We start from the raw sequence: 25,240 nt of genomic DNA, 5'->3' as shown, positions 1-25,240 counted from the left end.
CTGATCGCACCATGGGGGGTGGCGACGCATGAACCGATCTTTCTTGGGACTTCACTCTGCATGTTATTGTTTTTAACTACAGGCTTTTTCGTCCTACCGCAGGCCTCAAAATAGGACTTAGCCATTTCCTTCATAACTTCCAATTTCCTCACCTTGTCTATTTTGAGCCTCGTGACTAATTCATCTGGGCAGGATTTTACGTACTGCGCACGCAATATTAGGTCCTTCACACCTTCAACTGTCTCCTCAGCACCGTCTTTCTTGAGCCATTGATCTAAGTACCCCTTGAGGCGAGCAGCAAATTGAACTGCTGTCTCATCGTCATTTATGGAGGCAGAGGAAAACTGATTCTTCAAATCATCAACAGACATTCCATAAGCTACCAATAATGCCTCCTTCATATATTTATACTCACGAGAGTTATCATCCAATCTATGAATCACCTCCAAAGCTTTACCTTCAAAAAGACTCATGAATTGCACACCTCATCATACTGCATTAAGTCAGCGGCCTCCTCAAACCGCGCTATAAATATCTCGATCTTGTCACTGTCCTTGAAATGATTAAGCCTTAGCTTTGGAGAAACTACTTTATTATTCAGAGAGTTACTACCATTCCCATTATTCGCCGCTAGCTTGGCCATTTTTATTGCATGGGCCTCCTTTTCTCGCTCTCTCTCAGCTTCCAGTTTCCGTAATTCTAGCTGGTATTGATCCTTTTCTCTTTCTCTCGCTTTCTCTTGCTCCTTGATTATGTAATCTGGCTTATTTAGCATTGTACCCTAACACTTCCCTTCCTGTTTCCACTGTGATATAGACATTTTGCTAGATAAATACTTCGAGCCTAACCGCCAATACTTCGCCTATAGAGTGTGAGGTTGTTGGTGGTAGCGAGTGTTCTAAGTGCTAATCGGTTCACGGATAGAGAAAGCCATATCCGCCAGGGTTACTTTATTTGGACAGACTTACAGAGGTCATCGACATAGACAAGACACTAAGAAAAGGTGTTTGTTTGTGTATGCGTTTATGTGAATGTTGTGAAATGCGGGTGACATTTAAGTGTTGGTGTATATGTGGAACTATGTGTATAATTTGACAATAGAAGGACGAAGACAGACAGTGGAAGATAAACGAGGACAAGGAAAGTTAAACATTGAAGACACTACAAGACAGAGGGAGTAAAGGATCGACGATGAACATTAAACATGAAAACACAGAATCTTAAGTCCTTCTTTGCGGCACCCCATTTTCTTGTCACTGAGGGGAAGGAACACGGAATTTGAGCGGTGACTGCTATAAGGTCAGTTTACTGTTCGGGCGCCATTTTACGTGGGGTTCTTGAAAGGTCTGGACTACCGAAAATCCCGTAAATTCTCAGCAATGAAAAAAAAAAAATAGAAAATCTGAGAATTGAGTTCTCAGACTCACAGCCCCTTCAAGTCACTTATTATTTAATTATGACCAGTCACACTACCATAGGTTAAGCAAAGACCAGATGAACTTGCTCTTAAGTTTATTTAAAGCAACAAAGAAACTCGCTGGAAATTAAGAAATAATTATTTAATTCCAGGCACACAGCAACCTAGCTATCTATCTTAAAACATCCTATGCAAATAGATTACTTAACTGGAGATGGGCGAAGCGGGAGCCACACCTGATCTACCTCGTGGTCTGGAACCCTGGAGCCCTTCTTCAATCCTCTCTCGTTCCTCTCTGCAACACGCCGTGCCCTCCTTACCTCCCAAGGGCTTCCCTCGCTTGCAGCACACAGTCACTCTGGACTTGTGGATACTACAAAGCTGGAAAGACCACCACGATGAACAACGTGGCGCGGGAGGTTGGTGGGGAACGTCTAGTCGCGTTGGAGTCTGGGCGGAAGATGGCGGCGGGGAACGGCAAAGACCCACAAGCCTCAGCTGCGGTCAAGATGCCAGCTCTCGCCAAACTGACATCTCGTTTATTGTGCAACACTTACGCTAAAACGCCCTAACGGCTATGGATTATTTTTATTAATAACCTAACACCATGCACTAGGTATTAGTGGGTCATGCATCCCACACATAGTTCAGCTTTGGCAGTAATAACAAATATGATTTGAAATAGGTGCTGTTTCCCGCCTGCCTGGTTTCCCGCCTTGGTGAGGGACTGAGTTCCCGCTCTCTCAATCAAAATGGCGGTCACTTCCGCGGTATTTTCCCACGGGCTATTCCTTGAATAATGAAATCATGACATGGGGAGGCGGTGGCTGAGTCGTCAGAGTAACGGCTCCGTGTTCAGGAGGACGCGAGTTCAATCCCCGCCCGGTGGCACCAAGCTGGGATTTTTTCAGCCACCGCCGAGTGGCTTAAAACTACCCACATGCTGTCCAGAAGACCACTTATCAACCCGGACTCTAGATTCTAGGATCAAAGATTAGCTCTGGGAGGGCAGCATGAGCCAATGCAAGATGGCGCCACTATAAACACTCGCCTGCGCCAGAACGGGCTGGGCCGACCATCAGGACCCACCGGAAAGAAGCCTTGGACCGACCATCAGGATCCACCGGGAAGAAGCCTACCGGAGCAATAGGCCGCAATGTAAAAAAAAGAAGAAAAAAAAATAAAATATATATATATATATATATATATATATATATATATATATATATATATATATATATATATATATATATATATAGATATATATAGATATATATATATATATATATATATATATATATATATATATATATATATATATATATATATATATATATATATATATATATATATATATATATATATATATATATATATATATATATATATATATATATATATATATATATATATATATATATATATATATATATATATATATATATATATATATATATATATATATATATATATATATATATATATATATATATATATATATATATATATATATATATATGTCAAACTTTCTGCTCTGCCTGTCAACATCTACCTTTCCTTCTTGCTGGAAGTATGCCTTCACACAGCCTGTACCTAAGAAGGGACCACCCAATCCCTCAAACTACCGTCCTATTGCTTTACTTTCTTGTCTATCTAAAGCTTTTGAATCAATCCTTAACCGTAAGATTCAAAAGCACCTTTCCACTTCTGACCTTCTATCTGATCGCCAGTATGGGTTCCGCAAGGGGCGTTCTACTGGTGATCTCCTAGCTTCTTAACTGACTCTTGGTCATCCTCTTTAGCCGTTTCGGTGAAACTTTTGCTATTGCGCTGGACATATCAAAAGCTTTTGATAGGGTTTGGCACAAATCTTTGCTTTCTAAACTACCCTCCTACGGTTTCTATCCTTCTGTACCTTTATCTCCAGTTTCCTTTCTGACCGTTCTATTTCTGCCGTGGTAGACGGTCACTGTTCTTCCCCTAAATCTATTAACAGTGGTGTCCCACAGGGTTCTGTCCTATCTCCCACTCTTTTTCTGTTGTTCATTGATGATCTTCTTTCCAAAACGAACTGTCCTATCCATTCCTACGCCGATGATTCCACTCTGCATTATTCAACTTCTTTTAATAGAAGACCCACCCTTCAGGAACTTAACGACTCAAGGCTGGAGGCTGCAGAACGCTTAGCCTCAGACCTTACTATTATTTCCGATTGGGGCAAGAAGAACCTGGTGTCCTTCAACGCCTCAAAAACACAGTTTCTCCACCTATCCACTCGACACAATCTTCCAAACAACTATCCCCTATTCTTTGACAACACCCAGCTATCACCTTCCTCAACACTAAACATCCTCGGTCTATCCTTAACTCAAAATCTCAACTGGAAACTTCATATCTCATCTCTTACTAAATCAGCTTCCTCGAGGCTGGGCGTTCTGTACCGTCTCCGCCAGTTCTTCTCCCCTGCACAGTTGCTGTCCATATACAGGGGCCTTGTCCGCCCTCGTATGGAGTATGCATCTCATGTGTGGGGGGGCTCCACTCACACAGCTCTTCTGGACAAAGTGGAGGCAAAGGCTCTTCGTCTCATCAGCTCTCCTCCTCATACTGATAGTCTTCTACCTCTTAAATTCCGCCGCAATGTTGCCTCTCTTTCTATCTTCTATCGATAGTTCCACGCTGACTGCTCTTCTGAACTTGCTAACTGCATGCCTCCCCCCTCCCGCGGCCCCGCTGCACTCGACTTTCTACTCATGCTCATCCCTATACTGTCCAAACCCCTTATGCAAGAGTTAACCAGCATCTTCACTCTTTCATCCCTCACGCTGGTAAACTCTGGAACAATCTTCCTTCATCTGTATTTCCTCCTGCCTACGACTTGAACTCTTTCAAGAGGAGGGTATCAGGACACCTCTCCTCCCGAAACTGACTTATCTTTTTAGGAGCAGCGAGTAGCGGGCTTTTTTTTTTTTTATTAATGTTTACTTTTTTGTGCCCTTGAGCTGTCTCCTTTGCTGTAAAAAAAAAAAATATATATATATATATATATATATATATATATATATATATATATATATATATATATATATATATATATATATATATATATATATTTAAAAAAATAAAAATAGATGGATTCAAATTTTCATTATCTGTATTTTAGAAAACTTAGAAAACTTGAAAACCACACGTTGACACGTACATATGGACGATAATAATAGAAGCGCCTGAACCGGTGTTGTGTTATTTGACGTCTCCACCGTCAAAAGCTGGCGCTTTTGTTTACAAACACTGGTCTCTCGTGAACTGCGCATGCTCAGACCAGCAAGCCTAGACCTGTACAGTCTCACAAAGCTTTTTAACCGTAATTAAAAGTTGCTGGAAGGCTGAATCAGACATACAGTACCACTACCATCATCCCCGCTGTTTTTAGAACGACACTCTGTACGAGTTGTATATATATGTACAGAGAGTCGTTCTAGAAACAGCGAGGATGGTGGGACTGTATGTCTCATTCAGCCTTCCAGCCACTCGTAATGTGTTAAAAAGCTTTGTGAGACTGAACAGGGCTACGCTTACTGGTCTGAACATGCGTAGTTCACGAGAGACCAGTGTTTGTAAACAAAAGCCCCAGCTTTTGACGATGGGACACCAAATAACAAACACTGGGTGCCTTCAATACCATGGCATGGTCACAAACGAATATGGAATATCAAATTTAAGGCAGTGAATAATCTTTTTGGGGGCAAAGTTAAATGATTTTTCTCTTTGATATATTGATTTTTGAGTAACACACAAAAAAATAACCTATTGTTTTAATGTTAATGATCTAAATATGAAATCTCTTCACCGAAGATATTTCATACCCCGAAGTTTTTTCATACAACACCGGGCGCCCAGGCCACGCATGCCCAGTATAGGAGGAGACAACGGGTTTTTTTCTGAGAGGCGGAAAAAAAGTAACGATTATCGCTAGTTTGGTTACAAAAATAACGTAAATACCGATATATATATTTAAATAAGTAGCGGATGGCCGATAACCCGATTTTGTTATCGGCGATAAAGTATCGCGATAACTTAGCGCGATAACGCCCAGCTATGGTATATAGTAACGCAGTAGTAACAGTAGGCGTAAGATTAGTAATAACAGTGTAACTAGAATCCATGTTCCTTGAAGCTTCTATGCATTTCTTATAGCTGCTTCTCTGTCTCCAAATTTTTCGAAGCGAACAACGATTGGAGGAGGAGGAGGAGTAGCTGACCCCACGCGGTGTGTGTGTGTGTGTGTGTTTGTGTGTGTGTTTGTAATTCACCTCGGTCTGCTGCGGGTCTCTCTCGAGACAGCCAACCGCACACGAGCAACTTTTTATTGTGAGTTGTCACAACCAAAAAATTGTCAAATATAGAACACACACATCGCTATGGTAGCCCGCACATGGACAACTTTTCCTGAGGCGACAACAAAAAATTGAGAGGGAGTTGCGCTCGGGTCAATTTCTCGGACAACACAACTATTGTTGGCAACTGTGGCCGGCGATAGAAAACGTTATTTTAAATGTGAGCCCGCACACGAGCAACTTTTCGTTGTCGCCACCACCCAGCCTGCTGCTGCCTTGCCCCTTCACTGTCTTTCAGATTTCAGTGGTGAGAGGAAGTGGTAGCTATCATGTCTGTAATAAAAGAGGTATTTGACTGCGAAACACTCATAACAGAGGTAGAGAAGAGACCACCTCTTTATGATTTCCAGCTGAAGGAATACAGCGATAAGAATATAAAAGAGAAGTTGTGGCGTGAGGTGTGTGAGGCTGTGGTGAGCGATTGGAATATTCTCTCCCCTGAGGATAAAAAAGAAAAAGGTAAGAAACATATTGTATTTGAAAGGAAAATATCTATCATGTGGTTCACTTTTATAGCGGTGACCTTTTACATTTTGTTATACTGCCATGAAACTGCTCCTTGGGGACTAGTAAAGTATGATGCAAAGTGATCTCGTACTGTTTTTCCTTTCATGTTACATCTGGTGCCAACACGATCAATGTCATTCATTGGACATTCATACAATGTTTCTTCAAAGTTGACACCCTCATGTTTTTTTACGTAGTTGTGTAAAATACAGCATGCCTTAACTATGACATCACAAAACTCAGGTTTGACATCCAGAGGTCTATGGAAAATTCTCCATGTGTTTGCCATGATACCAAACGTGCATTCAACTGAGCGCCTTGCTCGTGACAAACGATAGTTGAAAACACGTTGTTGACCTGTCAGATTTTTGTTTGGATATGGCCGTAGAACATTCTCAGTCAAAGCAAATGCCTCATCACTGACAATAACGTATGGCATGCAAGTTCTACTGTTGTCATTTGGTAGTGGGCATGGGTTTGGAAGCTTAAGTTCCCCAGAATCTAATTTTTTACATAAATTAGATTTTTTAAACACATTTGAATCACTGGATTTTCCAGCAGCTCCAACATCAATAGCTGTAAATGAACACCCACTGTCAACTAACGCCATGAGTACAATTGAGAAAAACTGCTTGTAATTATAGAAACTAGAACCACAATTATCTGGATTCTTGATGCGGACGTGTTTCCCATCAAGAGCACCAATGCAGTTTGGGAATTGTGTGTTAGCATAGAAATCCTTTGCGACTTGGAGCCAGTCACTTCCACTTTTCTCAGGCATGTAGATGTTCTGCAGGCTTTTCCAGAGTGCTTCACATGTTTCGTAGACAATTTGACGAATTGTTGATTCACCAAGCCGGTACTCAAAGTGAAGCGAAACGAAGCTGTTCCCCGTTGCTAGGTATCTGCAAAAAAATGTAATTAAAAAAATTCATTAAATATTCCAACGAGTATACCTGTATATAACGGGATGGGGGGTTAAATATATTGTAATTATTATTTACTTCCGTCAATTGGGTAATGTAATTGTCATTTATTTATTTATCTACTTTGATAATTAAGTTCCACTTAATATGTACTAGGGAGGCGGTGGCCTAGTGGATAAGGTGGTGAGCTTGGGATCGGACTGATGTCGACGCATGGGTTCGAATCCCCACCAGTGCTACCTTGAAACTTTGTGTCATTTGCCGAGTGGCTTAAAATCACCTACATGTCACCCTGACACCCGAGTTCTAGTTGCATAGCAATAAAGATGAGCTTTGGGGGGGTAACATGGGCCTTTCAGGTGCCACTATAAAACCCGCGCCCGCACCACTAACGGGCCTGCCTCTGAGCAACACCGAAGAGGCAGAATATGCCTACGGTGCATATGGGCTAACACGTAAAAAAAAAAAAAAAAATGTAATACGTCCTTCATTAATTTCAGGAAACCAGCTACAGCGAAGATGGAAAAATCTCCGGGAATGCTTCAGGAGGGCGTTAAAGGATCAAAAAGGCAGGTCAGGAGATGGTGCCGCAAAGAAAAGGAAGTATGTTTACTTTGATCAGCTCCTATTCCTTGCACCAACTTTTAACGAGCGAGAAACCACAGGTAACTACTCAGCACCGGAGGGTAATGATGAGGAGGAAGAACGTGAACAAGGCGACACATCAAGTAATTCTGCAAACGTAAATAACGCACAAAGACCACATAAACCAAGAAAAATCCAAGGAGCTTCCAACAACAGATATGAAGAAGAACTACTTGAAATATTAAGAGGAAAGACTAAAGAAAATTGTGATGAGGATACAGCCTTTGTAATGTCACTACTTCCGAAGTTTAAAAAGTTCAATGATGAGCAAAGATTTGAAGCACAGATAGAAATAATGAAAGTGATGAGAAGAGTACAGGTGATGACACAGATTCCATCTACTGCTTATCATGGCAATACGCCCTCTACAAGCACTTGTCAACCGTACGTTGCTGTACCAGGTATGTCTCTGAGCACCCAAAGATATCTGCCTACAAGTGGTATGCATCACATGCATCAGCACCAGATACGTGAAGGTCACCACCAACTCAAGAATTTGTACATACTCCTGGATACCTTCACAACCAACCTTATCAACCTCAGCTACATCATTCGCAAGAAAATCGCGAATTTCAACAGTCGGCATCAAATATCACCACCACAGCTTCGTCACCAGCATCAGAATATTCTTTGAACTCAGGTGACACCGACCTATTAGAACTGTCATAATAAGACCATTATAATTTTCACACATGATTAGTGCTCAGTGTGTAATGGATTAAATATTATGTATTTTCTCGTTCATGTATTCCAATTTATTCTGGTGTTCACTGATAACTAATATCATTAGTTTATCTAAATATAAAAAGAATTAAAAGTTTTTTTTCAGATTTCTATTGTTGAATCTTTCATTGATTTTGTTGAAGTTGAGTGTTTTTTTTATTGTGCTCAATATATAAGGAAATACATTTTCTTTTATTCACAAAGTATTGGTTACATCTGAAAGCAATTCAACCATATCTACAGCGATGTGTAGTATAGAAATAGTGATGTATTTTTCTTTTCTGAAAATGGAACATATTTTCTTCATTTCCCTGTAGTGCTATTTCAAGAAGAAACATTAATTATGTCAATAAATTACATGTAATACGAATAAACATTTTCCTTATTTATCCTTACCTTAATGTTACAGCCAGCCTTTCCTCTACTGGCACACACTTCCTCATGTTGGTGTCCTGGTGTGCTATAAGGGGCCCAGTTAATGTGATTAGATGACCAAAGGTTTCCTGTGACATCCTAAAGTAATTAAAAAATTTATCAGGGTGCCCTTTTAGGTCCTCAAACAATGTGTGGAATGCTCCACGTAGTAATCGCTGACTGACTATGGGGTGTACCCAGTGATTTCTTGGCTTCTTTTTTCGTCTCCTCCTGAGCAGGAGTGCACAGGTTACTGCTACCTCCACGGCATCCATGATGAGACTAAACAATAGTTGTCGCCATCGCGTGGCTCGTGTGCGGGTGTACCTTGCCGACAACTTTTCGTTGCGACAATTTTTTAATTGCGACAATTTTTTGTTGTGACAACTCGCAATAAAAAGTTGCTCGTGTGCGGGCAGCCTAATTAGTAATAAAGATGGAGCTCGGAGCTCAGTGACCGATCTTTTGGTAGGGCTGAGACCACTCACACACAACACACCGCGACAACGAGGTCACAACTCCTCGCCTTACGTCGCGTACCTACTCACTGCTAGGTGAACAGGGGCTACACGTGAAAGAAGATAAACCCAACTTATCTTCCACCGGTCGGGGAATCGAACCCCGGTCCTGGTTGTGAAGCAGACGCTCTAACCACTGTGTGTGTGTGTGTGTGTGTTTGTGTGTGTGTGTCTTTTACTTATATATGGTCCTGTGTTGAAAACATATAATATCTTGCTGGTTATCATTTCTAGTTGAGTTGCCATCATAATTGTGTTTTGGTGTTTTAGGAAGCACTGTTTACTTTCTTACATAGTTCATTCTAATAATATGCTTGGTTCCTATTAATATCCTGTACGTTATTTTCTTGGTAACAGCCAGCAGTTGGTTGCCCCACGGAGGAGCCCTCCGCATGCTAGCCGGCACGTGGCTTCTCATGGCTTTCATCTTGGCCACCGTCTATCGCTCAAACCTTAAGGCTATGATCATTATCCCCAAAATCCGTCTGCCCTTCAACAGCATGGAGGAGATGCTACAGACCGACACCAAGTGTTTTGTACCCCTCGGCAGCATCCTGTATCTCCTTATGCAGGTGTGGTTTTCTACACACACACACACACACACACACACAGTCTGTAAAGCGCTGCGCTGCCAGGCTTCGCGGCGTTTTTTTTTTCTTTTTTTTCCGCTGAGTAAAAGGAGTTGATGCTATGGATGTTATGTATACACGTACCTACACAAAGTATTTACGTCTCCTATTTCATTAAATAATGCATCTAAATTTTGTTTGTTTACCATATCATATTTTTGCCTGGTATGTCTCGATAGTGCTCACTCCATCAATACGTGGTGCTCAGTCTGTGTGGCCTGTCCGTCGCACGGGCAAACACGCGGCGTGCGACTCCAACGGCTGGTCTCGATCTTTAGGTCATGGGACATCAGTCGAATCCTAGTAAACACCCTGCGTGTAAGATCAGGGATATATATGTCATCTGAGTAAATGTTATGGACGCCAAGACTGGGATTCAACACTGATTTGTATGTGTGGTACTTTGTTGCGTCTTCTGACTTATTTGTAACCAAGTTAATGATGTTATCAAGAGGGTTTACATTACTATTATACCGTATGGCACTCTGAATAAACTTAAAACCAGGGGTGTTAGATTATCTGCACAAATTAAATACTATATTAAATGGTACATTTCTGTCAAGTGAAGCTAGTTTCCTCTCCAAAAACCGTTTTCGTCGGACACACACAACATGGTAAACTGACTTAATTCCTGATTCAATATGACATAAGTTTGAGCTTGTGTTATTTCTTACGCTCAAGAGACATTTCATTAATGTATTGTACTAACTGGTTAATGACACACATGCAGTTGTTCGTCAGCCACGACTCGCAACTGATGTCAGTTCAGCCAACACAGCAGCGTCAAACACGTCACTTATAACAGTAAGGCATATCTGTGTTTCTGGATCAGAACATAAACAAATTGTTGACGACTGACTGACACTTTACCTCGTGTAGTGACATCACGTCCTCATACGACCGCTGTCGGTAAACCAGGCTCCTAAATACTTATATATATATATTATGTCATAATACATGTTCCTCGATCTTTAATGGATTTTTATCTAATTCGGTGTTATTTATGATAAGAAATTTAGTTTTGTCCTCGTTAATCACCATTCCATAATCGTTACAGTAATCGACGACAACTTTAAATTTCCTAATACACATATCCCGAGATGTCGCGAGAATTACCGTATCGTCCATCAATAGGAGCGGGTGTAGTACGCCAAAGAAGCCGTCAGTTGCTAGTGAATCCTTCAACATGTGAATCATCTGGTTTATATAAATCACAAACAAAAGACAACTGGATGGAGCGTCTTGCCTTACTCCCACTGACGACTCTACAGTGGCACTTTTAAGCACGTTACGTGTGCACCGATACATAACATAAATTGCTTTTAACATTCTCCTTCCACAACCTATTGACTTTAGGCATATGAGCTTGGATCTCGGTACTTTATCGTATGCTTTACGATAGTCTATGAACAATACATGTATAACTTGAATTTCTTGTACTTTACGTAATCACATAATAATCTCAGTGTAAATATCTGCTCTAAGCAGTCTCTTCATTCCATAGCTCCTGCTTGACAATTGTCCACATCCATCCATATTTTGATTCTGTTCATAATAAGTTTGTTATACAGTTTAGCTAGGGTAGCCATGATGAGTTTTAAAGTGCGCAAAAAACGTGTGTGGGATGAGGCGTATGGGGGGAAGTAGGAGGAAAGGGAGTGAGTGGTGGGATGAGGAAATGAGAATGACAGTGGGTGAGGAGAGCATATAAAGAATGGCTGCAAAGAGGAACACCTGAGGCATATGAGAGGTATAAAAGGCTAGTTAGTGAAACGCAAAGTGAGAAGTGCGAAAAGGAGAGCGGATGAGCGGTGGGGCAGAAGTTTATATGAGGATTTTGAAAGGAATAAGATGTTTTGGAAGGAGGTAAAAAAGGTGCGAGGGGGCGAATCTGGTAGAGAGGAAAAGGTGAAAGGAGCATATGGGAGGCTGCTGGTAGATGAGAGTGAGATGTGAAAAAGATGGGCTGAATATTTTAAAGAATTTTTGAATGTGGAAGATGAGAGAGAGGCAGTGATAGTGGCTGTGGGGGATGCTAGGAGAGTAACCGTGATGGGCGAGGAGAATGAAAGGAGCATCACAAGAGAGGAGGTGCAAGTGGCGTTAGGGAAAATGAAAACGGGAAAAGCCCTAGGGTTGGATGGGTGTCATGGAGAATGTCTGAAAAAAAGGTGGAATCGGGATCGTGGAGTGTTTGGTGAGCCTGTTCAATGTGTAGTGCCATTGTATAAAGGTAAAGGTTATAAGTATGAGTGTGGTAGTTTTAGGGGTATCAGTTTGTTGAGCGTGGTTGGCAAGGTGTATGGGAGCGTATTGATTGATAGGGTTCGATGGGAGACAGAGTGTATGGTTGGTGAGGAGCAGTGTGGTTTAGAAGAGGCAGAGGGTGCATGGATCAGGTGTTTGCGGTAAGGCAGGTGTGTGAGAAGTATTTAGGTAAAAGTAAGGAAGTGCTCTTAACCTTTATGGACCTGGAGAAAGCCTATGATATAGTTGATAGGGAGGCATTATGGAGTGTAATGCGGATATATGGAATAGGAGGTAGGTTATTGGCTGTAGTGAAAAGCTTTTATAGGAATAGTAGGGCATGTGTGAGAGTTGGTAATGGTGAGAGTGATTGGTTCGAGGTGAATGTGGGGTTACGGCAAGATTGTGTGACATCACCATGGCTGTTTAATGTGTACATGGATGAAGTAGTGAGTAGTAGTGCAAGGTGAGGGCTTGGCACTGGTGAGTGAACATGAATAGGAGTGGAAGATAAGCCAGTTGTTATTTGCAGATGACACTGTGGCGGAGTGTGAGGAGGGCCTACAAAAGCTGGTGACAGAGTTTGGCAGAGTGTTGAGTGTTGAGTTGAGAGTGAATGTGGGAAAAAAAAGCAAAGTTATGAGATGTGTAAGGGATGCCGATGGTGGCAGAATGAATGTAAGGCTGAATGGGGAGATGCTGGAGGAAAGTGAGAGCTTCAAGTATCTGGGGTCGTATGTAGCAGTAAATGGAAGAGTAGATGTGGAGGATGGAAACAGAGTGACATAAGCAAGTGTCACTGGGTAAAATAAGATTATAACAGGCGTGTGCTCAAACGGTGGAAACTAGCCAACAAGGGGTTTGATCCCCGGGGCGTGCCAGAGACACACTACGGTGTACACACAACTTACTTGCTCAAATCACGCCCGTGGGGTTCTTATTTACTCTTTACGGTGCTGGAAGCACACACGCACTGACACAAGGGTAACTGATAGAGCGCGTGTACAGCTATGCACAAACTTTATTTCACACAAAACAGAACAAAATAGAACTCTACCACACACACACACACACACACACACACACACACACACACACACACACCAAGCTGAGCCTAACATCGTTACTCGTGTGCTTACAGTACTACCCTGACTAGCTACAATAATGATTGGCAACTTGGCTCAGTATTAAAACACAAGAACATAAGAAAGCAGGAGTCTGCAAGAGGCCGGTAGGCCTGTACGAGGCAGCTCCTCTGAACCTAAGCTCCCGTGTAGCACCCGTGTATCTTACCCCACCTAATATCGCTGTCCATGAATTTATCTAATCTATTTTTGAATGTGACAATTGTATTGCCACTCACCACGTGACTGCTAAGCCTATTTCACTCATCCACCACCCTGTTTGTAAACCAATTTTTGACTGTGCCCCTTTTGAATCTGAATTTATCCAGTTTAAACCCATTACTTCGTGTCCTACCCGGTTCTCTTACCAACAAAACCTTATGAATGTCTCCCTTATTAAAGCCCTTCATCCATTTATAAACCTCGATCATGTCTCCATGCACCCTTCGCCTTTCTAGAGAATGCAAGTTTAACTGTTTGAGTCTTTCCTCGTATGGCAAGTTTCTCAACCCCTGAATCATCTTAGTCATCCTCCTCTGCACCGATTCTAACATTTTGATACCCATTCTATAGTAAGGTGACCAGAACTGAACCGCATAGTCAAGAGGAGGTCTAACTAATGCTAAATATAGTTTGAGGAAGACTTTGGGGCTTCTGTTGCTTACGCTCCTTGAAATAAATCCCAGTACCCTATTTGCTCGATTTCTAGCTTGAATGCATTGTGCCCTTGGACAGAGATCAGAGCTCACTAAGACCCCTAAATCCCTCTCGCACCCAGACCTGCTTATGAGAGTGTCATTTAAGCAATAGTTATGTGAGGAGTTGTTCCTACCTACACTCAGAATACTGCACTTCCCTACATTGAACTCCATCTGCCATTTATCCGCCCAGTCATACAATCTGTTGAGTTCACCCTGGAGAATACTGGCGTCCTGATCCGACTCAATTACTGTACCGATCTTGGTATCATCTGCAAATTTACTAACATCACTACTAATTCCTGTATCTAAGTCATTGATATAAATAATAAACAAAAGTGGACCTAATACCGAACCTTGTGGGACCCCACTCGTAACACATCCCCAGTCAGATCTTTTACCATTGATTTGCACTCTTTGCTTCCTATTGCTAAGCCACGCCTTGACCCAGATCAAAACTTTACCCTCTACTCCGTGAGCTTGTAATTTAAGCAACAGTCGTTGGTCAGGAACTTTGTCAAACGCTTTACTAAAATCAAGATAGATTACATCATAATTTTCATCTCTGTCAACCGCCTCAAATACTTTATTGAAGAAGGACAAGAGATTGGTAAGGCATGACCTACCTTTTGTGAACCCATGCTGCGAATCGTGAATTAAGCTATGTTTCTCTAAATGCTCCCGAATGTTCCTGGCTATTATGGACTCCAGCATCTTGCCTATAACCGATGTTAAGCTAATTGGGCGATAGTTTGACGCAATTGACCTGTCCCCCTTTTTAAAAATCGGCGTCACATTAGCTACTTTCCATAGGTTCGGCACATAGCCAGTATTTACCGACATCTTAAAAATGTCGGTTAGTGGGTCACTGAGTACATTACCTAATGCCTTTAATACCCTCGGAAATATCCCGTCAGGACCTGGCGACTTGTTCTTCTTAAGCTTATCTATCTCACCCTGAACTACTTGCCTGGTAATGATTATATCCCTCAATTTATCGCCATCCCCGCCCTCGTACACCTCAACCCTTTCCGGTATAGTCGTTCGATCCTCCTGTGTGAATACTGAAAGGAAGTAGTCGTTCAACAATGTGCTGGTTAGTTTAATTATAAACCTACAACCTCAAACAACGCCAGAATACAATGGCAGCAACAAATATAAGAACTCGAGGTTCTATAAAGTCTACGTCCTCAGCTGATGGATGGGCGGTGGCAACTCTGGCCGCCCAGCCAGGCCGCGGGGCGGCGAGGGGGAAGCCCCACGGCGGGAACTCGAAAAGAGAAAGAATATCCACAAACTTCCTCATCAAACAGAAGCGTCACCTGCTGCAGTATGCAAACACTAATGTGCATCTGCACAGAGTGGAGTAGTGACTCCTGAAAGTACGTAAGAGCAGGTAAACACAGTGGGCGACCCGCAACAAGAATGCACGCATTGGCATCTCTACGCCGGTCGCCTAGGCAACGAGTCTGTAGGAAGCTACGAGTCATCATGACCCGCCTGCAGCGCCCATAGAGGCCAGGTCACGTGATGAACGAGGCAAATGCGCCCGTCTTCCTACTTATCATCTAAAATATTACAAAAAATCTTGTCGCGGATCTAAACCGCGACAGCAAGTTAATGTATAGGTGGAATGAAGAGTGTATTGAGAAACGAGCATTAAGGATAAATGCAAAGAGAAGGCTGTATGAAGGAGTAGTTGTGCCCACAGTTCTGTATGGGGCCAAAACGTGGAATATGAGACAGGACGAGAGGAAGAGGTTGGGTGTGTTTGAGATGAGGTGCCTGAGGAGTGTGGTTGGTGTAACGAGAATGGATAGAGTGAGAAATGAGGTCGTGAGGCAGAAGTGGTGAGAAAGCTGTCTGAAAGGGTGGATCAGAGAGTGCTGAGTTGGTATGGGCATATGGTAAGAATGGGTGAGGAACGTTTGACGATAAGGGTGTGGAAGGTTGAAGTGAGTGGGGTGAGAGTGAGAGGAAGGGCTAGAAGAGGTTATATGGAGGGAGTGGAAAGAGCGTTGGGTGTGCGAGGTCTGTCAGTAGAGCAAGGAAGGGTGAGTGCAAGAGAGAGGCGCGAATGGGAAGCAATTGTAGACGGGTAAATGGTGACGCAGGAACAGGGGGTTGCCTTACACTTGAGTCTGCGCAGATGGGGAAAGTGTGAGTGGGGTAAGGCGGATAAAGCGGTGGGGGTTAACCAGTTTTCACTGTCGGGCATCACTGTGGAAAGTTCCCGGTAACTGTGCTGTATATGGTCAGCGTGTGGTACAGGAACGGTGAGTAGCCTAAAGCCCCTCGGGACTAAGTTGGTATGAATGGTTGTGTGGGTGTGTGAATGAAAGAGCATCTGCCGAGAGTGGGCCACCCCCCTTGGAATGGGGGACATTGGCCACAGTCTATAGATATATAGATAGAGCCATGATACTTATACCTTTATAGTTATCACAGATCATACGATCACCAGATTTATATAATACAGTTAATTTACTATAGTACCAGGCTAATGGAAAACAAAAAATGTAAAAAACTATATTAAACAATGTAAGAAAAAACATCAACCAGTTCATATGTAAGTTTGATAATAAGGCAGGACTTATTCCGACAAAACTTTTATTTTTGTTCATTCCTCTCAGAGCTGTTTCCATCTCTCTAAACATGAATGGGTCATCCAAAATAGGAATACTTAATGCCTGCTTAATCTCCCCATCTTCCTTTGTCACTAGATTTAATAAATTATCAAAATGAGTCTCAAATTGACTATCGGTAGGCTGGGTAGTGCCTTGATCAGGGCTAATTTTCCCCTTCCAGTTAATTGCTTTCCAAAGTTTTCCACTATAATTTTCCTCCATTATTATGTTCCATCTTAGGCCTACACCTCCCTCACGTACGAAATTGGTCTTTTTACATTATTTTGCTATTCTATTAATTTTTTTTACAGATTTCCTTAACCGCGTCGTCTACATTTTCTTCAGTCACCACCCCCAGGGTTGGCGGCTCGCACTGCTCCATCCTCGCCACGAACGCTTCCATATCCACTTTGTCATGGTGCGGGCCTCTTGAGACATTCGTGGTTCGGGGGCTGTGCGTGAACGCCCGACCCAAGTTACTGGCGCGCTCAAGTAGTTGTGATGGCGACACTGATTTGAAAACGTCAGTGTTAATTGTTAGAGTGCCGCATGATCTGAACACGTCACATCTTGGCGTATACATAAGTCTTTCAGGGCATTCAAACTGTTATATTTTACTAAACACAGGTCGATTTCCGATATCCTGTGACCACCGCGCCTAAATGATAAATTCCCTCCAAGCTGCTTTTCCGTCACATTTCAAATGGTTACAACCACCATTTCTTTCTCATCACACATGTTGACTATTGCTCGGCCCATATAGCTAGTTGTAAAGTCTTTCACACCATTATATTCACATCTCTTTTCATTTATGTTTCTGATCGGTAGGCGATCCATACGTGCGTTGAAATCACCCACCACTATGGCACGGTCACAGACCGTCACCTGCCCCTTCAGCGCCCCCAGCAGCACACACACACACACACACACACACACACACACACACACACACACAGTCTTCTATCAAACTCCGGTGCAATGTTGCCTCTCTTTCTGCCTTCTACCTATATTTTAATTCTGACTTCGTCTGAAAATGCTAACAGCATACCACCTCTCCCCTAGCGCCCTTGCTGCACACGACATTCTAATCTCACTTATCCCCATAGTAACCAAATTCCTTATGCGAGAGTTAACCAACATTTTCATTCTTTTATCCCTTTTGCTGGTAAACTTTGGAACAATCTTCCTTCGTCTGCATTTCCCCTTGGGTTAGACGTGAGCTCTTTCAATAGAGAAGTGTCAAGACACCACTCCAACCATAATTGACTTCGCTTCTGACATCTTATTCTTTACTCTTTTTTACTGGAGAAACGTTTGGTGGAGTTTCGCTTCTCTTTTTTTGTGCCCTTGAAATGTTTATATTGAAGTAACACACACACACACACACACACACACACACACACACACACACACACACTATTATTATTGTAATGATCATAATTATCATTATTATTATTAGTAGCAGTATTAGTATAACTGCTATTATTATTAAAAAAAGTAGTATACAAGTGATATTCATGCCTTGGGAATTAAACCCTGTCTTATTGGAAATTAGTTTAAATTATACGAAATTATCTTCCCCAACTCATTAAAAAAAAACCGTTTTTGTGTAAAGAGTTACATTCATTTATGGAAATATTAACCTTTTTTTTTCTTCACCAGAAAGCAAAACCTGGTTCACTGTTGGATCACTTGTGGGAAAAGTCCGTGATCCACTTCAACCCGCCTAAAGCCATCAGGGACATAATAGCTGGCAAGCACGCTGCCGTCACAAACAACCATATCGTGAAATATATAATGCACAACGCATTTATTCAGGTGTGTGTGTGTGTGTGTGTGTGTGTGTGTGTGTGTGTCACTTTTTTTTATCTAAAGTACTCAACACTTAAGATGCCAAGTCCTAGTCACAACAACTAGGGCAATCTATGGCAGTGCATATATTACATACAGAAAAATAAAACATACATACACATAATATAATACACACAATATACTAACTACTGCTGGTGAGAGAGCCACTCATTTATCATACACTTGAAAGTGTGGAGTGAGGTGGAGCGGTGCAGGTCTGTTTTGAGCACCAGCTGGGTCCATTGGCGACTGTACCGTGGCAGAAATGAGCGCACACAATGCTAATTTCGATTGAACATTGCAGTCACCGTGTACTGGTGCTCCGTATTGCCTGTTTAATTAGGGCGTGACATGCGTTGAAGGGGCCGGTCCAGGGAGACGCTGTGTAGAGAGATGTGGGGTGTGCATTGCTTAGGACTTGTACATAACGCAAAGGCCCGCCATATTCCGTCTCATGCTGTAATGGCTGGAAGGTGTCCGGTCCACGGTCCTGGGTTCTGTCCCGCACCATACTTGGGCACTCGCCTGAACCCTGTTAAGGCTGGCCAGGTATGATGGAGGACAAGAGGACCATATGAGGGGTGCATACTCAATTGTGGGTCGTACGCTCTCTCTCTCTCTCTCTCTCATAAGAACATAAGAACATAAGAACGTAAGGAGTCTGCAAGAGGCCGGTTGGCCTATACAAGGCAGCTCTTGTACTCTCAACCCCACCTTCCCTTATTTTCCATGACACTATCTAACCTCTTCTTGAATGTATCTATGGTATTTGCACGCACAACATGGCTGTCAAGCCTGTTCCATTCATCTACCACTCTAGTGGTGAACCAATTCTTCCCTATGTCTTTGCTGAATCTGAATTTGTCTAACTTAAAACCATTGGTACGTGTCCAACCTGGCTCTTTTACTACCAAAATCTTATTGACATCCCCTTTATTAAAGCCCTTCGTCCATTTATAGACTTCGATCAGGTCTCCTGGCAACCTTCGCCTTCTTGCGAGTGTAGATTTAAATGCTTCAGACTATCTTCATAAGGCAAGTTTCTCACCCCCTGAATCATCTTTGTTATCCTCCTCTGTACATATTCCAACATCTTTATATCCATTCTATAGTAGGGGGACCAGAACTGAACTACATAATCGAGATGAGGTCTAACTAGTGCTAAGTAAAGTTTTAGGATGACTTCAGCGCTTCTAGTGCCTACGTTCCTAGAGATGAAACCCAGTACTCTGTTCGCCCTATTTTTTTAGCCTGAAAGCATTGAACCCTAGGACGGAGGTCAGCGCTCACTAAGACTCCTTAGTCTCTCTCGCGCCCAGTCCTGCTTAGAGGAGTGTCATTTAAAGAGTAAATGCGTGATGGGTTATTCCTACCTATACTCATAATGCTACACTTCCCGATATTGAATTCCATCTACCACTTCCTTGCCCAATCATATAGTCTGTCAAGCTCATAATGGAGAACGCTAGCGTCCCTGTCTGTTTGGATTACTCTACCGATCTTGGTATCATCTGCGAACTTACTGACATCACTACTAATTCCTCTGTCCAAGTCATTGATGTAAATAATAAAAAGCAGCGGACCCAGCACTGACCCCTGTTGGACTCCACTCGTAACACTGCTCCATTCATATATTATACCATTAATTTGTACTCTGCTTCCTACCACTAAGTCACGCCCTCATCCAGTTCAAAACTTTGACATCTACGCCGTGAGCCTGTAATTCTAGTAATAGCCGGTGAAGAGGGACTTTGTCGAACGCTTTACTGAAATCTAGATATAATATGTCATAGTTTTCATCTCGGTCAACCGCCTCGATTAAATTACACTGGATAACAATTTTGGGGGGGCATATAAGGTGAGACCACTTGGGGGGAATATTGGGGTCGTTGAATTCGAAAATGACATTAGTTTTGTCCAGTTGACTCTAGTTTTTGAGATATTACTGAAATGCATTTTATAGAATCTGGGAATCCATACACAATGATACTAATTGGATTGCTGTGTTATTGGTACATGAATATTTCAACAAAACCACATTTATTTTGCTATTTAGGCTATTAATTGACCATCAAACTGTCGAATAAATGTACCACTTTCATTTAAGTTTTTCGATTATATATGAATACTTAAAATGTGATATTTACTTGCAGCATGCTACTAATATAACACTGAACAAAGAAAAGCCACAGCATTTTTCAGTAGTATCCTCATTTAATACAAAAGATTAATGAAACATTATAAAATTAAAATATGATTTCTAATGAAACTTCACACCCAAAGTAAACAAGGAAAATATATCATTTAAGCTAGTCAACATACTGTCTCGCAAGACCAATCTCGCAAGCTGTCCAGGTCACTGTACTTTACTTCATCTGAAGGAAGCTTATCGTATATAACTTCCTTTTGTGAGTTTCCCGAGTACAATCACGCATAAGGCTCCAGCAGTAATCGGACATCATGTGGGCGTTCCATCGGCCTTGGTACCGCTCCTCCATAGTCTTGTTGTCTTGGTGGAAACGTTCTCGCTGTTCTACGATTACATCACCAAGGTTTTCAGGGAATCTGTCTAAATGGCTAAACAGGTAGTGGATTTTGATACTCATTCTTGTTCCCAGAGCTTGGAAGTTTTTTAGCATCACTTCGACTAGTTCCTGGTAGTTACTTGCCTTTTTTTTGCCCAGGAAGCCTTGCACAACTGCGACAAAAGAAGACCACGCGGCAGCCTCAGTCTCAGTCATGTGGGAGACAAAATTTTCATCCTTAATCAGGTTTCTAATTTGTGGCCCATCAAAAATTCCTGCCTTCAGACCAGGAAATTCGGAACAGATGTAACTGAAGTTTGCACCATCTTGATCTAACGGTTTCACAAATTGTTTAATTAGGCCCAACTTGATATGTAGTGGAGGCAGGATGATTCGATCATGGTTAACCAGCGGTTCATTTATGACATTTTTCTCCCCCACAACAAGCCCTTCATGAATGGGCATATCCTTCTTTTCCCAGTGCTGATTGTTGGCTCTGTTGTCCCATAGACAAATGGAACATGGGTACTTGGTATAACCACTTTGCTGTCCTAACAAAATTTTAACCATTTTTAAATCCACACATCTGATCCATTTATGTTCATCATATCACAGTTTTTGTAGAACCATCTTTACACTCGCGTAGTGCTCTTTCAATATTACTGAATGGCTAATTGGGACACAAGCGAACTTGCCATCATTGTGCAGCAATACACACTTCAAATTTCGTTTAAAGCTGTCAATGAATAAACGCCACTCATCTGCATTGTACTTGGGCAGTCCCATTGCTGAAAGAAGGTCTTGGAGATTGATGCAAAACACACAGTCGTTTTCTTCACTGAAATAACGAATAGGTTCCTCGTCTGTTACAGTAAAATGTTATCAGTGTTCACTGAGACGGGAGGCCAAAATCTCAGCTGCCTCCTTTGACAAAGCTAGATCTCTAACCAAGTCATTCAGATATCCTTGTTTGTGCAGCTTCCCTCTTGCAGTCTGAAAATTTTCCAAATACGAATGAATACAACTACTGAAATTTGTTGATGTCCAATATCTTTGAAAGTACAGCCAATTCAACAAAAGTAAATGCATTTACGGATTCACCGACCCTGATTTACCATAAAAACGCTCTGACATCCCGTTCCTTTTGATTTTTTTTTTTTTTGTTGTTGTTGTTCACCAGTGTTATTCTTCTCTAGATGGTCCCGAATGCTCCCGGCTATAATTGACACCAACATCTTTCCTACAACTGATGTTAAGCTAATTGGGCGATAATTTGAGCTGGCTGACTTGTCTCCCTCTCTGAAAATCGGCGTCACATTAGCTACTTTCCACTGATTGGGCACATACCCTGAATTTACCGACATCTTAAAGGTATCGGTAAGTGGGCCACTGAGGACCTCCTTGCATTCTTTCAGAACCCTTGGAAATACTTCGTCTGGGCCCGGCGATTTGTTTTTCTTCAACCTACCAATCTCATCCTGGACTACTTGCCTAGTGATGATCATATCCCTCAATTTGTCGTTATCTTCGCCCTCATATACCTGAACTCTCTCCGGAATGGTTGTTAAATTTTCCTGCGTGAAAATTGAGACGAAATAGTCATTCAACATTTGACTCATATCTTCTCCATCCTCAACGAGCTCCCCTGTGTTTGTTTTCAACGGTCCAATTCTTTCCCTTGTTTTCGTTCTGTACAATTTGAAGAAGCCCTTGTGATCGCGCTTGGCCTCGTTGGCTACCCTAGTCTCATAATTTATCTTTGCTAGGCGGGTGTTCCTCTTCACCGACCTGGCTAGTTCAAAATACCTACCCCTGAGGTGGGTTTCTCCGTCCTTTATTTTCCTATAAATTCCTCTCTTCAATCCAATCTCATGCTTGAGTCTGTGGGTCATCCATTTGGGGTCGTTATTTTCCTTCCTACGTGCTTGGTAAGGGATATGCTGTTTCTGGCCTTCTGCTATTACGCTAACTAAAATATTGTAGGTCATTTCTACATGGTTCCCCTGCCTCTCAGGTTCCAGCCCTGAGATCTGGCCCCTATCTAGCCCTAAGGTTCCCCAATTTACCTCCTCAAGGTGTCTTCTAAGCCCCTCATAATCGGCTCTTATAAAGTCTGGCACCAACACAGGGTTGAGTTCATGGGTCACACCCAGGCTAATTTAAACCTAATTTCCTTGTGATCACTGCCACCTAATTCTCCCCCAACATCTAGCTCACTGAACATATCATCATTGTTAGGTACAACCAAGTCTAGAATGTTGTTACCCCTGGTGGGCTCAGTTACTGTCTGATTGAGAAAATTATCTCGTATTAATTTCAGAAACTCCTCAGATTTTAGATCACCCACCCCGCCTACTATTCCTATAGTTAAAATCCCCCATTATGCAGACATTTTTACTCCTGCTCCCCCTGCCAACCTCTTGTAGTAATAATATCAGTGCCCTACCTGCTAAGGTTGGGTGGCCTGTTAAAAAAAATAGAGTTAGTTTGTCTTTCCCTTTATGGACGTCCACCCAAACTGACTCTGGGTCTCCATTTGTTTGAATAATATTGTTAGCGGAACATATAAGTGTGTCTTTAACATAGAGTGCCACTCCCCCTCCCTTCCTTCCCTTTCTATCTTTCTGAAACATCTGATAACCATGTATTTCATACTCCGATATGAAGTTTTTGTTTGCAGTATCCACCCATGTTTCCGTGATAGCTATAACATCGAATTTCTCAACACATGCTTTCCACCTCAGCAGCTCTATCTTGTTCCTGAGACTCCTACTGGTGTAATAAGCCGCTAGACCATCCTTTGTTACATCTTTTCGATTAATCTTAAACTCTCTAGTCCTATTTTGCGATGCATAGCCACTGATGTTAGGCCCTCCCCCCTCGCCTACCCTAAAAAATCCTGCAGGGTGCTAAGTGATCGCTCGAGGGAGTCTGTGAGAACCTCTACCTCCTGGAGGGACAAGTGCACACCATCCTTGGCATACAAGGTGCAATTCTCTTAGAAGAGGTCCCAACTATCAATGAAAAGCCAACCATTACGCTTACAGTGAGCCATCGGTCTGCTGTTTACTGCTAAGGCTCTGGAAAGCCATCCCTCACCTACCCCCCTCCTTGGCAAAATACCACAAACGGCCGGCACCCCCGAAGTCTCTTACTTTAGCGAACGATTTCCTAAAGCGCCTAAATATATCTTCGCTTCCCATTCTACCGATATCATTGCCACCGAAACTGCAGAAGACGATTGGCTCTGTACTTTCCCCCGCTAGAATATCCTCAATCCTGTCAGAAATGTGTTGTATACCTGCCCCGGGAAAGCAAACTCTAAAGTCTATCGCCTTTATCCCTTGAACAAAAGTACCTGCCATTGAGCTTGACTTGACTGTCCCCAACAACTAAGACCTTCCTGGGAACTGCGCCAGGGGCGGGAATCTCTCTCTCTCTCTCTCTCCTCGCCCCCGTGTGTGTGTGTGTGTGTGTGTGTGTGTGTGTGTGTGTGTGTGTGTACGGGAAAGTCGGCATGTGTGTATGTGTTTGTCTGCATGTGTAATTATATGTATGTATGTATATATGTTTTCATAAGTGGTTAGGACTATGTGTATATGTGTATGCATATGTGTATGTGGGTTTTTGAATGGGTATGTGTACGTACATTTTTTTTTTCGCGTTCGGCCTGATTGACCTGATGGAGTGCCTCCTATTGTCCTTAAAAACTGTGCCTCCGTTCTGACACCCAGCCTGGTCAAACTCGTTCGCCTCTGCCTGTCAACATCTACCTTTCCTTCCTGCTGGAAGTATGCCTTCATACAGCCTGTGTCTAAGAAGGGTGACCGCTCCAACCCCTCAAACTACCGCCCTATAACTTTACTTTCCTGCCTATCTAAAGCTTTTGAATCAATCCTTAACCGGAAGATTCAAAAGCACCTTTCCACTTCCGACCATCTATCTGATCGCAATGGGCGTTCTACTGGCGATTTTCGTGCTATTTTTGTGCT

The 25,240-nt window shown here is 42.3% G+C and overlaps 1 protein-coding gene across 1 annotated transcript; it reads right to left on the bottom strand.

The window, feature by feature from the left end:
- Positions 1-6,340: 6,340 nt before the first annotated feature.
- Positions 6,341-9,455, bottom strand: LOC127007539 (uncharacterized). The gene is made up of 2 exons (XM_050878708.1): positions 9,012-9,455; positions 6,341-7,226 (listed from the first exon to the last, which is right to left on the bottom strand). Exons 1-2 carry the CDS (start codon positions 9,302-9,304, stop codon positions 6,341-6,343), a joined length of 1,179 nt encoding a protein of 392 aa, XP_050734665.1. The 5' UTR covers positions 9,305-9,455.
- Between the last annotated feature and the right edge of the window lie 15,785 nt (positions 9,456-25,240).

This window comes from Eriocheir sinensis, chromosome 35 (assembly GCF_024679095.1).
Source record: "Eriocheir sinensis breed Jianghai 21 chromosome 35, ASM2467909v1, whole genome shotgun sequence".
Taxonomy (NCBI): Eukaryota; Metazoa; Arthropoda; class Malacostraca; order Decapoda; family Varunidae; genus Eriocheir; species Eriocheir sinensis.
The sequence above is the reverse complement of the archived record's forward strand: the minus strand, read 5'-3'. Positions and strand labels throughout refer to the sequence as shown.

Coding starts and splice junctions, on each gene's coding strand:
- LOC127007539 (XM_050878708.1), bottom strand. CDS start 9,304: ATGGATGCCGTGGAGGTAGCAGTAACCTGTGCACTCCTGCTCAGGAGG. Junction 7,227..9,011: donor AGGCTGGCTGTAACATTAAG/GTAAGGATAAAT, acceptor ATTTTTTTGCAG/ATACCTAGCAACGGGGAACA.